The sequence below is a fragment of the Heteronotia binoei genome, chromosome 21 (assembly GCF_032191835.1).
Source record: "Heteronotia binoei isolate CCM8104 ecotype False Entrance Well chromosome 21, APGP_CSIRO_Hbin_v1, whole genome shotgun sequence".
In the NCBI taxonomy this organism is placed as follows: Eukaryota; Metazoa; Chordata; class Lepidosauria; order Squamata; family Gekkonidae; genus Heteronotia; species Heteronotia binoei.
Window position 1 is genome coordinate 77,385,081 of NC_083243.1, and position 16,437 is coordinate 77,401,517.

At 43.4% G+C, this 16,437-nt stretch overlaps 1 protein-coding gene across 1 annotated transcript; it reads left to right on the forward strand.

The window, feature by feature from the left end:
- The first annotated feature begins 1,915 nt into the window (after nt 1–1,915).
- LOC132590194 (uncharacterized) lies at nt 1,916–15,490 on the forward strand. Its single transcript, XM_060263155.1, has 9 exons — nt 1,916–2,465; nt 3,322–3,403; nt 6,551–6,680; nt 7,548–7,595; nt 9,215–9,314; nt 13,823–13,916; nt 14,216–14,277; nt 14,744–14,818; nt 15,159–15,490. The coding sequence occupies exons 1-9, from the start codon at nt 2,439–2,441 to the stop codon at nt 15,318–15,320; spliced, it is 780 nt and encodes a 259-aa protein (XP_060119138.1). The 5' UTR covers nt 1,916–2,438; the 3' UTR covers nt 15,321–15,490.
- The last annotated feature ends 947 nt before the right edge of the window (nt 15,491–16,437 follow it).

Here is a 16,437-nt window from a genome sequence, read left to right on the forward strand (position 1 = left end):
GATTAAATGGATGCAGAATTTTAGAGAGCAGATACCTATGCATCAACAGGAACAGTTATGGGGGAAAGAAATTAAGTTTACAGCCAGGCAGGTATTAAGAGAAAACAGGAACAAAATGTTTTTAGATGGTATACGATCCCAAAGGATATTGAGAAAGTAGTCAAAAACTACAAAGTAGACAAAAACTGAAAAGCAGCAGCCCCTCCGCCATGACAGCCAGTTTCCAACTCCTGATTGGCAAATTCCTGGAGATTTGAGGGATGGAGTCTGGAAAGGATGGGTTTGAGGAAGGGTGGAACCTCAGACAGGTACAATGACACAGACTCCACTCTCCAAACCTGGGGAACCATTATTGCCACTCTCCAGGTGAGAACTAGAGATCACTTGGAATTACAACTACTCTCCAGATGGCAGAAATCTGGAGAAAATGGCTGCTTTGTAGGGAGGACTCTGCGTCGTTATACCCTGCTGAGGTCGCATCTCTCCTGCTTTGGTCCCCACTGTGGAGAAAGACTGTACTTTTCCTAAGTAAAGGCTGCAGGGAGGGGGGTGGAGAGCTGAAGTTGAAGTCAGATCAGTTCCCTTACAGAAAATGGCCGCTTTGAGGCACATACTCCATGATATACCATAACACAACCAGGCCAGGTCAATAAAGATTACACCACAAACTTACGCTGATGCTAAACACCGCAAGGCTGAATGTTACAGGAATAGGCAGCAACAATGCACTGCAAACACAAGGAACACTGAGCTTCAGCATCTGTGTGACTATCAACATGCTCCCCCACACCCCCCATCATTATTTTTCTGACTGGCATGGCTTAACTAGGCCTTGCCCTGACCGCCAGTATGATTTAGCAGTTGCCAAATTCCTGGAGATTTGAAGGGTGAAGTCTGGAGAGGGTAGGCTTTGAGGAAAAGAAGATACTGGATTTATATCCTGCCCTATACTCTGAATCTCAGAGTGGTCACAATCTCCTTTACCTTCCTCCCACCTCCCCACAACAGACAGCCTGTGAGGTGGGCAGAGTGAGAGAGCTCTTCCAGCAGCTGCCCTTTCAAGGACAGCTCCTATAAGAGCTATGGCTGACCCAAGACCATTCCAGCAGGTGCAAGTGGAGGAGTGGGGAATCAAACCCAGTTCTCCCAGATAAGAGTCCATGCACTAAAAAACTACACCAAACTGGCTCTCAGGAGGAGTGGGACCTCAGACAGGTGCAACGCCATAAACTCCACTCTCCAAGTCAGTCATTTCCTCCTGGGGAACCACTATTGCTAATCTCCAGGTGAGGGCTGGAGATCACTCAGAATTGCAACTGCTTTCTCGATGGCAGGGATCAACTCACCTTAAGGGGGGGGGGGGGAGTGAATGCCTTCACTTGAGTAGGTGGGAAGACAGCAGGTGGGGCACTCACCCAGAGCCACTTTCTAGAGCCCACTGTATTTTTCTTCACGAGGCCTCTTTCTTTCTTTCTAGTCTGCCTTCCTCTCTAGGGTTGCCAATCCCCAGGCGGGGGCAGGGGATCCCCCTGTTTGGAGGCCCTCCCCCACTTCAGGGTCATCAGAAAGTAGGGGGGAGGGAAATGTCTGCTGGGCACTCCATTATTTCCTATGGAGACCAATTCCCATAGGGTCTAATGGAGAATTGATCTGTGGGTATCTGGGGCTCTGGAGGGGCTGGTTCTTTTTGAAGTAGAGGCACCAAATCTTCAGCATAGCATCTAATGCCTCTATCCAAAACACCCTCCAAGTTTCAAAAAGATTTGACCAATTCTATGACCCCCCAAAGTAGGTGCCCCTATCCTTCATTATTTCCAATGGAGGTAGAGAAGGCATTTAAAAGGTGTGCTCCTTTGCTGCTCGAGTGTCTGGGATACTGCTGGCCGTTAAATACAGACAAAACCAAACCTCGCCCACCCTAAACCACCCGGCTTCGCTTTCAATCCTGCGCGTGCGCTACATAAATCCGTCTGAAGAATGTGCGGAGCGTTGGGGGAGGAACAGGGGAATATTTACCGCATGCGCTCTTAACTACTTCCGCGGCCTCTATAGACCAGCGGCCCTGGGGGTGGGGACGTATTTGATTTAAACGACGGCGGGAGCCGTCTGGGGGCTCCTTTGCTGCTCGGGTGTCTGGATACTTGATGTAAATTAGCTTGTTCGGGGCTTAGCCTTTTGTATGTTGCAAGTAACGGATTTTTGGTATTAAACGCATTGGGCTAGCCTTGCTGGTTTGAATCTGAGCCCCCCCTCTTTGCCAGTAAACTGGCTCGTGCAAAGCAGGGTTGGGGATAGTTGTGTTGGCAGCGCCTTGGAGGGCCTGGGTTCAGAGCTCTGCTCAGGCAGCAATATCACTGGTGCTCTTGGGGTAGTCGCTAACTCTTGATATAGCTTACCTGCTAGAACCAGATCTTCGCCCGGAGCTTCTTGGAAGACTGATGAGCGACAAATGTGATAGAAAAGAGGTGAAAAACTTTATGGAGATATTGAAGGTGTCGGTGGGAGGGGGAAGGGGGGGATGCACGTTTGGGTGCAATTTTCACTTTCTTATGAAACCTAAACCTTTTTTGCTGATGTAGCAATGTATAGTACACTAGCATACAAAATATTACGTTTTAAAAGTTTAGAAAACAAGAGACGAAGTGGAGAGCTACAGACTGCTGCACCCTCAGTCTTAATTGCCTTCTGAAACACAGGCATAAATAAAAATAGACTATGCATGTTTTGTAGTAAACAGAAGAGTATTATTTAGATGGGAAGTCTCATACACATGCATTTATTTATTTAGCCTTTTTTCCCCAATGGAGGCTCAAAGTGGCTTGCATTGTTCTGCATTTTTTCTTCACAACAAACCTGTGAGGTAACCTAGGTTAGGCTAACAGTGTGTGATAGTCCCCCAGCAAGCTTCCGTGGCACAGTGGTGATTTGAAGCTGGGTCTTCCAGATCCTGGTCAGATTCTTAACCACGATAACCATGTTGGGTTTCAGTTGTAATAGAATGAGTAGGATATTTGGAGATCAAGTTGACCTTTATAACACCCACCTTTAAAAAAATTTCACAGAGCATGCAAGCTACAGCCTCATTCAGACTAGGCCCATAATGTGGTGCCAGGAATCTGATGGGAAGGAGGAGGGCTGCTTCTCTTCTGGATCTGAAATCTAGAGATGAAAATGTAGCTTTCTTCCCCCCTCCCCCTCTTTCATTTGTTTCTACCATTTCCCTTGAGGTAGCCTCCTTCAATTCTCTGTTTCATGAACCTGACAAACTGTAATGGCTGTTTAGACAAGGTTGTAGTCCTTCCTTTCTTCCTTGTCTTTCAGGCTTTAAGCATCATGTGCAGTGGGAAGTCCCGAATCCCTGTCTTCAGTTTCCAAGAACCCAAAGTTATCATTGTGCCTGAAGGTCTGTTAATCTATTGAGATCATTACTGTATTTCTGCTGGGTAGCTCTCTAGCCTGTCTTATAAGCCCCTTTTTCTAGATGACTTCCTCAAGGATTTAGCTGAATAGCTAAGGTAGTCAGGATGATGATTCTGTTAGAGAGGATCACACAACTGCTTGTCATGAGCAAAGAGGTATTGGTAGCATTGGGAGACCCAGGTCTGGATCCCCACCACCACCACCACCATGAACGCTCACTGGGTGACCATGGGCCAGCCACATGCTCCCAGCCTAATGTACCATAGGTTGTTGTGACGATGGGATGGAGGAAAGGAGGGCAATATGGGCTGCTCAGGGTAGAAAGGCAGGGTGTAAATGAAGTAAGTAGATAAAAATGCTGTGAATTTGACCACCTTGTACCCAGTGAAATCACATCTTGGTTTTCCAATAGCTGATATAGAGCATTGTTGTCATGTTTGTTTGATCTAAATCAGAAGGAATTCTCATAGAGCTATAGAGACTGATGACATAGAAGTTATCAAGATATCTCTTAAACAAGTTCAGGGTTCCTAAAGGCTTCCTTAACCTCCCACTCTCCTTTTTTGTATTGGATTCTTAATTGGCTGTACTATGTTGATGCCCACTGAAAAAAAACTAGCTAAAAACAAGCTAAGTTGTGCTGCACAAGGAAAATTGAATCTCCAAGGGAACACTGACTAATTTAGCATTCTTTCCTGATAGCATTGCTGATGACAAATATGTTTCCTTTTTGGTGAGATCCAGTGGGCAGGTATTTGCTTCATTTGGGATCTAAGCAAAGCACAAAATTAATTCTAATACCAGGTTGAATTTTTCAGCATCAATGATATTACATAGGACATAGATGTGTCCTCATATTGATGGTACAATTTGTACTTATTAGATGTCCCCTCATACGGACTGTTACCAGTTTGCACTATGTAATCTGCTTTGAGTCTCAGTGAGAAAGGTGGACAATAAATGCAGAAAATAAATACAAATGAACATTAGGGGTGTCTTTTAAGTGCTACAGAAATGATGTGCTTTATATAGAGATAAGATACAGGTCCCATTTATTTTGTTTTAGAAAATATGGGTGCTGCTTCTTCAGACCTACTTGAAGTAGCTCACAGCAGTAAAGCAAAAACAAACAGCCAATAAAAAACAACCAGAACAAATCATACCCCTAAAAAAAAATCGATGATAAACCATGTCAGTTTAAAAAGCTGATAAAAGCAATCTAGTGCATAATAGCACAAAAAAATGGAACTGTCTAACTATTGATAAAACATTCCTCAGACTAGGACCAGGCCATAAAATATTTTTTTTAAATGGAATGCTTAGTTAAAACCTCCATCTGCAAACTCCTAATTCTGAAAAAAATAAGGAACAGGGGCATACACAAAGAAAGAAAAATAAAAGGAAATCTTCAGGAATCTGGGTCCTGAACTGCAGTTCAAGTGGAATGCCAGGAGGCAGGGTGTCCCTCAGGGATGGGAAATGGAGACAGAAGATGGCAGAACATATCAGGGTCAATGAACTTAAGAGAACTAACAGAATGAAGGGGAAATGAGGGGAGATGTGAGGCAAGAGTACGCAAGCGCTTCAAAGCAAGGAGGAAAAGCTGTAAGTGAATGTGATGCTGGAAAGATGAGTCAGTGAACACTGGAAAGAAAAACCGTGATCAGAGGCAGAGAAGACAAGATGGGTGGCAAGTTTGGGAACGAAGAAAGAGGTAATCCTGGAAATTGCATTGCTGTAACAAAATAGGAATTAACTAAGACTTTAGTTGCAGCAAAGGGAGAATAAGAAACAAAGGGGAAACTCCAGGGTTGGGGATTCTCCTGTATTTTTCCTCTCCTAAGCCAATTTTTTTTTGTTAGCTAATTTTCCCTCCCTTTGCTTGCAATTTGGTCTTGAATGTCCGTCTCAAACTATGTCTCACAAAAATCAGGCTTTAAAATGTTGCCCATCCTCATTTTTCATTAGTTTCTTTCTCCTTTGGCTCTGCTTTGTTCATTTTCCCTCAGCTTGCAGGTTTGGAGTTCATGTGATGCTTTAGTCCAAGGGTGTCTAATTCATTTGTTAGCAGGGCCAGCCAGATCTGACACAAATGGGACTTTGTGGGGCCAGGCCATGTGTGTCATAAAATGTAATGTGAGGTTGCAGAGATATAAAGGCCACAGACAAAGACAATTAAAGATAATATGTTTTAAAATACAAACATGCTTAAAATTCTTGCAACATCTTGTTTAAAATTGAAAGGTGAGGGAATAGTGAGATTTGGCAATGCAGTTTTAAAAATAAAGCATAAAGAAAAAGCACAAGGATCACAGCACAAACTAAAAATATAAAATGCTGTGAGTCTGAGAAAAAACGAAACTGTCTCCCCTCCCCCCCACCAGGGTCTACTCAGATTGGCAGTGGCTGTGCAGTATAATATTCTTCTTTGGCTGTAGGTTCTCAAGAGAGTACTCACTAGGTCAGGTTCATTGAGCAGAGACAAGCTGGCTCAAAGTATCAGTCCTTTATTTGCAGGGACACAACTCCAGGAAACCTGAGCTTCAGCTGTCTATATAAGGAAAGCTGAAAGTGAAACTATCTCCACTCCATTGAAACACATTGCAGCACAGACAAAGCTGCAAGAAAAATGTGGAATGGATCTTCCATCAAGGTCCCTGGGCCCTATCTATCTTGGCACAGAGACCTTAATGGAAAATCCATTCCATGTGCTTCCCTCAGCTTTCATGGAAAGCCCATTCCACATTTTCCTTGCAGCTTTGTCTGTACTACACAGCCTACAAAGACAAGGCAGAGAACTGAAAGAGTTGGGAACTTGAGCAGCCTCAGAGCTTCAAAGGGTAAGGACAGGGGAGGTAAGAGGGGTGAGAAAAAGCCCCAGGACCCTGGGAGGTTTGGTTCTGGCCTGCAGCCTGCACCCTGCTTTAGTCCATCTTCCCTTCATTCAAGCTGTTGATAAGTCCTGCCATTTCCATTTGTTCTTCTAAACCTGTCCTATCTTGATCACTACAGCATGCTCTCAAGTCCACTCAGCCTTAACTCCAACCTCGTTCTTCCACAATGACTTATGGAAAGTTCTGTCCTGGCTCTCTTGTGAAATCCACTTTTCTTTTTTGGGCCCTGTTTGCAGAGCGACAGCCACTGCTTCCTTCAAAAAGATATCTCAACAGAACTGCCAACCTAGAGCCCTGCAGAGATCATCCCTTTGTGTTTGGGGCAAGGGCTCCAGAAAATATTACCTTCAAAGGGGCAACTCAAGGGTAAATAAAATTTGATTTATATATTTGATTTATGAATAGCCTGTTCCCTACAAGGTAAGGGTCTAGGGCCTGATATTATCAGACTGATGATATCATCAGCCTGAATGTTAAGTACAAAGTTTACTTCTATCAAGACTGTTAGCAACTTTGGGTGTTGATCAGTAAATGTGATGTTTATGCCAGATTTGATTAAATGTCTCAAGATGTGCAGTGGCAGAGCCTTTTTATTTTCAGGAATCCGGAGTATCAGACCATGTGGCATAGTAAGGCCTGCAAGATGGAGCTGTTCCACCAGGCTTTTGGCTGAGGCAAGCGGGCGTCTTTACCTTACTGCTGACATCATCTAGCAGACCTCCCTACACGGACTGCTAGATATCAGGCCTACAGCTATGACATCGATGACACCTAGGATATCTGTATTGTAACCTATAATACGCACTGTACCATTCATGCTGCATAATTTAATTATTCATTGATTGTTTTATGATTTTATTGTTCTTTTGATTTATCGTGCTTGTGATCCACCCTGAACCCACTATGGAGAAGGGCAGACTATAAATTTTCTAAATAAATAAAAAATAGTGGTTAGTGCTGGACTAGGAAGGCCCAAGTTCAGAACAGCACTGTGCTGCAGAATCTTGCTGGGTGACTATAGGCTGGTCATTTCCAGCCTAACATACTAATGTACCTCACAAGGCTGCTGTGGGGATAAAATGGAGGACATGAGGAATTGCAGGGAAATCTGGAAGAACCGCAGGAGAATATGCGTGAAATAAGCAGCTATGTTTAGAGTGGAATAGCTGGCTTTATTTTTTTTAAAAATCCCCAAACCTATACAATATTAATTGATATCCCACTTCTGTGAAGGGTCATGAAGATAGTGCCACCATCCCGTAAGAAAGCAACTGTACAATGGTGAGTACCTGTTTTGTGCATCCATTTCTACTCTTCCTCCATTTGATATGGCAGTTTCAGTTGGCATGTATTAAAATACAGTCTTAATTAGAAAATACAGTCCTATACAAACATCATAGTATAAAGTTAATTAAAAGGTTGTGTAATTCAAAACCAAACACTTTACACTAGCAGAGATCACATCTAGACTTCTTGCAGTGCAGACCAAGTGGGTGGCCAGTCCGACTGTACCCCAGAAAATCTAGACCTAGCTCTTCAAGCTGTAGCATCTTGGCTCAGGCTGGGTTGGTTGAAGCTGAATCCGACGAAGACGGAGGTTCTCTATCTGAGCCGGGGTGGTCCAGGTGGGGAGATCCCTCTGCTGGCTCTTGACGGGGTGCAACTAATACTAGCCCCTAAGGTCAAGAGCTTAGGTGTGCTCCTGGAGTCCTCTCTTACAATGGAGGCCCAGGTAGCAACCACTACTAGATCTGCCTTTTTTCATCTTCGGTGGGTGCAGCAGTTGGCCCCTTTCCTGGAGCATGACGACTTAGCAATGGTGATCCATGCTACAGTCACCTCAAGAATAGATCACTGTAATGCTCTCTACATGTGGCTACCCTTGATGCTGACTCGGAAACTACACCTAGTGCAGAACGCTGTGGCACGGCTGTTAATGGGGCTCCCTCGATGGGAGCACATTCAGCCAATGCTGAAAGAGCTGCACTGGCTACCTATTGTGTTCCGAGTCCTTTTCAAGGTTCTGGTATTGACCTTTAACGCCCTCTATGGTCAGGGGCCTGTTTGTCTGCGGGACCGCCTTTCTCCACATGTTCCCCAGAGAGCGCTGCATTCAGGGACAAAAAATCTACTGTCCATCCCTGGACTAAAGGAGGCTAGGTTGCGTTTGACACGGGCTAGGGCCTTCTCGGTGGCAGCACCAGAACTGTGGAATGCTCTCCTGGAGGCCATAAGGGCCCTGCGGGATCTTTCTACTTTCCGCAAGTCCTGTCAGACCAAATTGTTCCAACAGGCCTTTGATATCTAGCCGGGAGAGAACTACCACCCCACATCATTATAGAGTTACTATGTGATCACCATCAGAAAAAGAACTCGCTTATATTGCAGTGATACAGCACCACAAAATGGTTTTAAATTGTAACTATGTTTTATTAGTTTTAACTTGTAAATATGAATGTTGTTAGCTGCCCTGAGTCCACTTGCGGAGAGGGTGGGATAGAAATTTAAAGTAAATAAATAAATAAAACATGTCTGCTGTCAATGCATGCTTGGAACTTCCTGAGTAGTAAATAACAGCTATTGATGCTTTTAGGATAGGCTAGCCAGAGAGTTTTGCTTCTTGGTTAGAGTATTGGACTAGGAATGGAAAGGCCTGGGTTCAGATATGCATCCCTGGTGGACTTTGGGCCACTTGCTGCTTTCACTCTATTGTACCTCACACGGTGGCTGAGCCTATAAAATGGATGCTGCTCTCAGCTCCATGGAGGAAGGGTGGGATAAAAATGTGCCATGTAGAGACATCCCTTCTCATCTGTAATGCTGGAAATATCATCAGCCTGAATGTTAAGTGCAGGGAGACTGTCATCTATGATGCATTTGTGATACATTTCATTCTGTAGCCCAGCAAGCAGATACAAGTGGGAAACAGAGCTCAGGAACAAGAACAAGCTCTTGGAGGCTGCCAGAAGTGAAATGATGGTCAAGTTGGAGAGAACACAGGTAGGGAGCCTCCTTGGCTTTGGTTAGCATAAGAAGGCATGTGTGGTATTGGAAGCTTCTCACAGCCTCGACCTAGAGGAATATTGGGGAGTACAAGCAGGTCTTCTACCTGTGCTCAATTAAATTACAGCCAAGGCTCAAGTTGGTAGTACAAGATTACCCAATTAGATCCCCTTATGAGGGGTTTATACCAGATGGTTCTTCAAAAGGTGACTCTTTTACAAGGAGGTTCAGTAGGAACCAAAGCTTAATTTTTTCAAGGGCACATAATGGCCAGTAAGTGCTGCTGCTAGCTGCTAGTGTGTAATAATGTCTTCATCAGGATGTACTGTACTGTGCAGGAAACAGATGTGAGAGGGCCCCTACTGTACAAAGATGAAACAGACAGAAAGCCAAGACCGCAGGATACTTCAGACCAAATCAGAATTCTCAGTAGCTCTATTAAGTAGAATAAATGACCAAAAGCATGTGTTGCTGTTCAGACCAGGACATGACCTGCAGGTCTTCAGAATGACCCTCAAGTTTGGTCTGGAGTGCTTCTTGCAAGTTGAATAAGAGGCAGCTCTGAATTCAGGTGCCACTTTTGGTCTCACTAAAACTGCTTCATGAGTCACTGGAATTGTTAGCATATGACAAGTACCAAGGAGACTGGGAGCTTAAAGCAATATAGCCCTGAACGTCACTGGGTTACCTTGGCTGTTCTGCTGTCCCCATCTGATTTAACCTTATAGGATTGTTTGACGAGGATAAAATGTGTGACCAGGGTAGGGGCAGAGTAGACTGGGCTCTGTGTGCTGCTCTGAGTCCTTAGAGGAAGGGGGAAATAAATATAGGTAGAATGAAAGAAGCTTGCTTGGGCAAAGGTGTTAGTCATGCTTAAATCAGCACACTTTTTCTCTTAGTAGCTGTCTTAATGGGATGGGCACTTGCAAAAGGAGAAGAAGCCCCTTCTGAGGTTTGAGGGGGCTCATAAGAGACTAGGAAAAATTGTGGCTGGAGTCCACAGTCTTTAGGCTAAAGCATCTTGTTGGTGAAGAATGCTGCATTCTATACTTGACCTGTGTTCTGTCTTGTCTTTGCCTCTTGCTGTCTCTGTTGTTTCGTAGTGTGTAGGAGGATGATAATGTGATGTTGGAGCACAGGAGGCCAAGAAGCTGACTGTTTCAAAGGTGTAAAATTAACTGAATGTGCTACCAGCTTTTGCAGGCTTCCAAAGCCATCCAGTACATTGTTTTGTACAAATGCAATTAATACTTTGCAAAGAATTTATGTGTGTTTCTAAGCTTTTATGAAAAAGTTGGCTCTGTTGTACTAGTATGTTGTAGAGTTTAGGTTTGAAGACTCCCTCTGCCATGGAAGCTTGCTGGGTGACCTGGGGCTAGTCGCACATTCAGCTTAACCTACCTTACAGGATTGTTGTTAGGATAAAATGAAGCGAGGAGAATGGTGGAAGCCACTTTGGGTCTTCATTCCAGAGAAATGCAGGGTAAAATGAATAAATTGTGCAGTTTATTCTCTAGCCAAAGAAAGTATTCTGGCAAATCACTGGAAGCCTAAATAAAATAATAAGGGCTCTTTTGGAATGCCATCATGCTGTCTGGCTGAGAACTGATGCCAACATCCATATGATAAAACTAGACTGTCCAATGTTATGTGTTCCGTTAGTCTTTATGTTTAGCATTTTTTTTATTTTCCTGCATTGCCTTAATTATATACTTTTGACTTGCTTTTTCTAAATAAAAGCCTTATTGTTTTTAGCACTGGTCTGTGTGTTTGCTCACTAGAGCTTTCCAGGGGATTCAGTGCTTTAGGCTCTTGGTCACAACATTACCTGTGTAATGGCTGCAGGTTGTAGGTGATCTACCCTGCAGGGCTGCAAGCTGCTAATAATACTAGTAAGGGCAGGGAGAGGTTGCTCCTTTTTTCCTCCTGAGGCCCAAGGCCTGTAAAAGGTGTGGTGGCAGTCTGCTGGGAAGGCTGTGCAGTTACAGCCTGAGGTTTGTTTTCTCTCAATGACTGTGCTATGGAGCAGATGGTCTCAGAACCTACCAGGGGTGGGGCGATCCTGGATTTGGTCCTAAGTAATGCCCAAGACTTGGTGAGAGATGTAAAAGTGATTGCGCCACTTGGGAGCAGTGACCATAATGTTATTGATTTCACCATTTGTATAAATAGGGAGTTGTCCAAAAAGACCGCCACAACCACATTTAACTTTAAAAGGGGTAAATACACTGAGATGAGGAGGCATGTGAGGAGGAAACTGAAAGGAAAGGTACATATGGTCAAAACCCTTGGGGAAGCTTGGACACCATTTAAAACTATAATCCTAGAAGCTCAGATAAAATACATACCACAAGTTAGGAAAGGCACAAACAGGCATAAGAAAAGGCCTGCATGGTTAACAAAGTAATGGAAGCTGTAAAAGGTAAGAAGGACTCCTTTAAGCGGTGGAAGACCAGTCCAAGTGAGATTAGTAAAAGGGAACACAGGCTGTGGCAAATCAAATGCAAGACTGTGATCAGGCAGGCAAAAAGGGACTATGAGGAGCATATTGCAAAAAACATAAAGACCAACAATAAAAATTTCTTCAAATATATTAGAAATAGGAAACCAGCCAGGGAAGCAGTGGGGCCCTTGGATGACCATTGGGTAAAAGGATTACTGAAGGAGGATAGGGAAATGGCTGAGAAGCTAAATGAATTTTTTGCCTCCGTCTTCACTGTGGAAGACGAGAACTTTTTGCCCGCCCCAGAACCACTAATTTTGGAAGGGGTGTTGAAAGACCTGAGTCAGATTGAGGTGACAAAAGAGGAGGTCCTACAACTGATAGACAAATTAAAAACTAATAAGTCACCGGGTCCGGATGGCATACATCCGAGAGTTCTGAAAGAACTCAGAGTTGAACTTGTGGATCTTCTAACAAAAATCTGTAATCTTTCATTGAAATCTGCCTCCGTTCCTGAGGACTGGAAGGTAACAAATGTCACCCCCATCTTTAAAAAGGGTTCCAGAGGAGATCCGGGAAATTACAGGCCAGTCAGTCTGACTTCAATACCGGGAAAGTTGGTAGAAAGCATTATCAAGGACAGAATGAGTAGGCACATTGATGAACACGGGTTATTGAGGAAGACTCAGCATGGGTTCTGCAAGGGAAGATCTTGCCTCACTAACCTGTTACATTTCTTTGAGGGGGTGAACAAACATGTGGACAAAGGAGACCCGATAGATGTTGTTTACCTTGACTTCCAGAAAGCTTTTGATAAAGTTCCTCATCAAAGGCTCCTTAGAAAGCTTGAGAGTCATGGAGTAAAAGGACAGGTCCTTTGTGGATCAAAAACTGGCTGAGTAATAGGAAGCAGAGAGTGAGTATAAATGGGCAGTCTTCGCAGTGGAGGACGGTAAGCAGTGGGGTGCCGCAGGGCTCGGTACTGGGTCCCATGCTCTTTATCTTGTTCATAAATGATTTAGAGTTGGGAGTGAGCAGTGAAGTGGCCAAGTTTGCGGATGACACTAAATTGTTCAGGGTGGTGAGAACCAGAGAGGATTGTGAGGAACTCCAAAGGGATCTGTTGAGGCTGGGTGAGTGGGCGTCAACGTGGCAGATGCAGTTCAGTGTGGCCAAGTGCAAAGTAATGCACATTGGGGCCAAGAATCCCAGCTACAAGTACAAGTTGATGGGGTGTGAACTGGCAGAGACTGACCAAGAGAGAGATCTTGGGGTCGTGGTAGATAACTCACTGAAAATGTCAAGACAGTGTGCGTTTGCAATAAAAAAGGCCAACGCCATGCTGGGAATTATTAGGAAGGGAATTGAAAACAAATCAGCCAGTATCATAATGCCCCTGTATAAATCGATGGTGCGGTCTCATTTGGAGTACTGTGTGCAGTTCTGGTCGCCGCACCTCAAAAAGGATATTATAGCATTGGAGAAAGTCCAGAGAAGGGCAACTAGAATGATTAAAGGGCTGGAGCACTTTCCCTATGAAGAAAGGTTGAAACGCTTGGGACTCTTTAGCTTGGAGAAACGTCGACTGCGGGGTGTCATGATAGAGGTTTACAAGATAATGCATGGGATGGAGAAAGTAGAGAAAGAAGTACTTTTCTCCCTTTCTCACAATACAAGAACTTGTGGGCATTCGATGAAATTGCTGGGCAGAGAGGTTAAAACGGATAAAAGGAAGTACTTCTTCACCCAAAGGGTGATTAACATGTGGAATTCACTGCCACAGGAGGTGGCGGCGGCCACAAGTATCGCCACCTTCAAGAGGGGTTTAGATAAAAATATGGAGCACAGGTCCATCAGTGGCTATTAGCCACAGTGTGTGTGTATATATAAAATTTTTTGCCACTGTGTGACACAGAGTGTTGGACTGGATGGGCCGTTGGCCTGATCCAACATGGCTTCTCTTATGTTCCAAGGAAGACAACTTCTGGCCTCCCATGGTAGTGTGGCAGTGGGCTTTATTATTTGATAGTGTGGTACTGAGGTTTGGTCTTTGTACTTTCAGGGTACTGTAAAGGAGCTGAAGGAGCAGTGTGAGCATCTACAAAAGGAAAACCAGGAGCTGAAGTGGTTTCAAGAATGCTGCATGTTGGTCTCAGGTAACTGTTCAGTACAGTCTGTTTGAGCAGAACAGGTTTGTATAGTCTTTCCATTGCTTCTTCCCTTTCCACAACTTCCCAGCTATCTTGAGAGAAAGGTGGATTTATAGATTTCTTAAACAGACTCTCCATAGATGGCTGCTCTGATAATAGAGGCTGGTTTTCAGTGCAGATGGGAAAAAAGGAACATGTATAACTATTCCGCAGTGAGTCTAAGGGTTGTCCAATGGTAGCAGTAAATAGATCTGAAATATATGGCTGAATGTATCTTGGATCTGAATGAAACATTTGTGTATCAGGTGCAGGTAATACAATTTTGGAAAAGGCAGAAGAGATGAAGGAAGAACAAGCTGAGATGATGGTAAGACTGAACCTGCTTGCTTTTCCATCACTGATGTATAGCATAAAGCTGTCCCCCTCCAGCTTATCCTTGCTAAAAATGTTCTGCAAATTATTATTGGCTTTCATGTAACTGAGAAGCTATATTCTGAACTGGTCAAACTTGTGTGGAACAGAACCTGACTAAACTGTCATTTGTGCTGTTAATTCCACATGGGTGGCCATGTTAGTCTCTTGTAGAAAACTTAAACAGAAGTCCAATAGCAGTTTAAAGACTAACAGCATCTATTCCTCAGATGCATAAGGGTATTCTTCCAAAGCAGTAATATTGATAAAATAAAATTTAGCTGATGGGGTAGACACTCCTAGACACCAGAAGAACTGAGCTCTGACTCATTAAAAAAAACTTAGGAAGGAATAAATTTAACTTTATAAATTTGAGGTTCTACAGGGCTCCTGTTTCACTTCTGGTGTTTCTTTCCTTTCAGGTTTTGACTGAGAAGCTTAATGCTGATCTGGAGATGTTCTGCAGAATGGCTAAAGAGCAGAAAGATAATCTCCAAGTAAAATTACAACTATTTTCTTTCCTCCCCTGGGAAGTTTGAATTTCTATTCAAGCACACATCTGCTTGATTTACACAGTATAACTTCACCTCAACTAGGTCCTGTGTCAACTTTTATATTTGTGCTTTATAGGAATTTTGATCTTCTGGATGAAACTACTTATATAAACTAGCTATATATAAACAAGACATATCACTATAACACCTCCCCCAAAATAAGATTTATTTGGCAAGACGAGAAATGAATCAGTAACTCTTTGGCAATGTGCAAGCAATGTGAACTTCTAACCACTAATAGTGAAAGCCAATGTTACTTTAACTGCATTTTTTCCCCCAATAGACTGCAAAGGGGACTTTGAAGCAGGTGAAGGAGGAGCAAGTCCACTTCAGAGAGAAGCAGCAGTGTTTTAGAAGAGAAATGGAGGAGTTTGCTGCTATCTTGGATCAAGAACATGAATTTGTGATAGCAGAAATGGAAACACCTATTCTTACACTACTCTAACTTTCAATCTCAAAATGGGAATCAAGGACTTAAAACTAGAACATCAGTCTGGGGAGCTCATTTTGCCATTGCCTCTCACTATCCTCATGTTTATATTTCTATCTTTGTTCATGTTTGGGTCTTACTTATGGAAGCTGGATGTTCTTAATAAATGTTGGTTTTGTACAGTTGTGCAGCAGTTCTGTATTTTCATACATTTCATTTAGTGTGCAAACAAGGGAGTGGGGGGACTCTGCTATCAGGATAGTAATGTAGCCCAGCTTAGCTTATGCTGGAAAAAATGATTAGATATAATCAACAGAAGTGTTTAATGAATAGGGCCAGTGCTAGAAATTTAATAAGGGTGATGTGTGTGTAGCTGGGTGTGTAAAAGTTTCTGATGATAGCAGAATGGCCACACAAGATTTTTGTACAGAGTTTATATGACTTGGTTAAGCCCTAGTTTGTTTTACAGTGATTTCGGCTTGTGCTTTAATGCCAGTGTTTTAATGGTGTAGGATTAATTGTAAGCCATCTGGTATTGATCTCCGTAACCCTGGTCTTCTATTCCCCATCATACAGGCAGCTGGATTATAAAACAGTGTCATTGATCAGGGGTTATTGTGCATCCTGCTCTTGCCTCTTCCTCAAACGGCAGTGCAGATAGTAGAAGAGTCTCTCAGCCCTCTTTTGGTGTGAATTCAGTCCTGACTGCTGAGTCCAATAGCAGCAGGGAGTGGGAATAGACCTATCAAATCTTAAAGTAGTATACACCCCAAAACAATCTAGGCATTTATTGCACAGTATCTGGATAGAGTTCTGAAAGCCAAGCAATGAAGTTGCCAGGTCTTTCTCAAGCAAGACTCCTGTGCCTTTGAAAACTGCACTGAATCCCCAGGTGGAGTTGCCCCTATCACTGTGTGCCAATGAGAGGAAACATGTAAAGCACCAGTATTTCTCAATAAGCAGTTATTGTTTTAAATCAAAGCTGTTTTATTGTTAGAAACTCAAGCTGTACCAAGGACACAAGCCTTGGGAGTAATGACATATATAGGGTTACACAGTTGCTACATAGGATATCTTCAAAGGTTACATTACAGATGCATACTTGAGTCACGGGCTCAAAGGTTGCTAAGCA

Bases quoted from the DNA above. Each gene is read 5' to 3' on its own strand.
- LOC132590194 (XM_060263155.1), top strand. From the start codon at position 2,439: ATGAGCGACAAATGTGATAGAAAAGAG. The intron at 9,315-13,822 runs GTAGGGAGCCTC...TTGTACTTTCAG, and splicing joins TCAAGTTGGAGAGAACACAG to GGTACTGTAAAGGAGCTGAA. The intron at 13,917-14,215 runs GTAACTGTTCAG...TTTGTGTATCAG, and splicing joins ATGCTGCATGTTGGTCTCAG to GTGCAGGTAATACAATTTTG.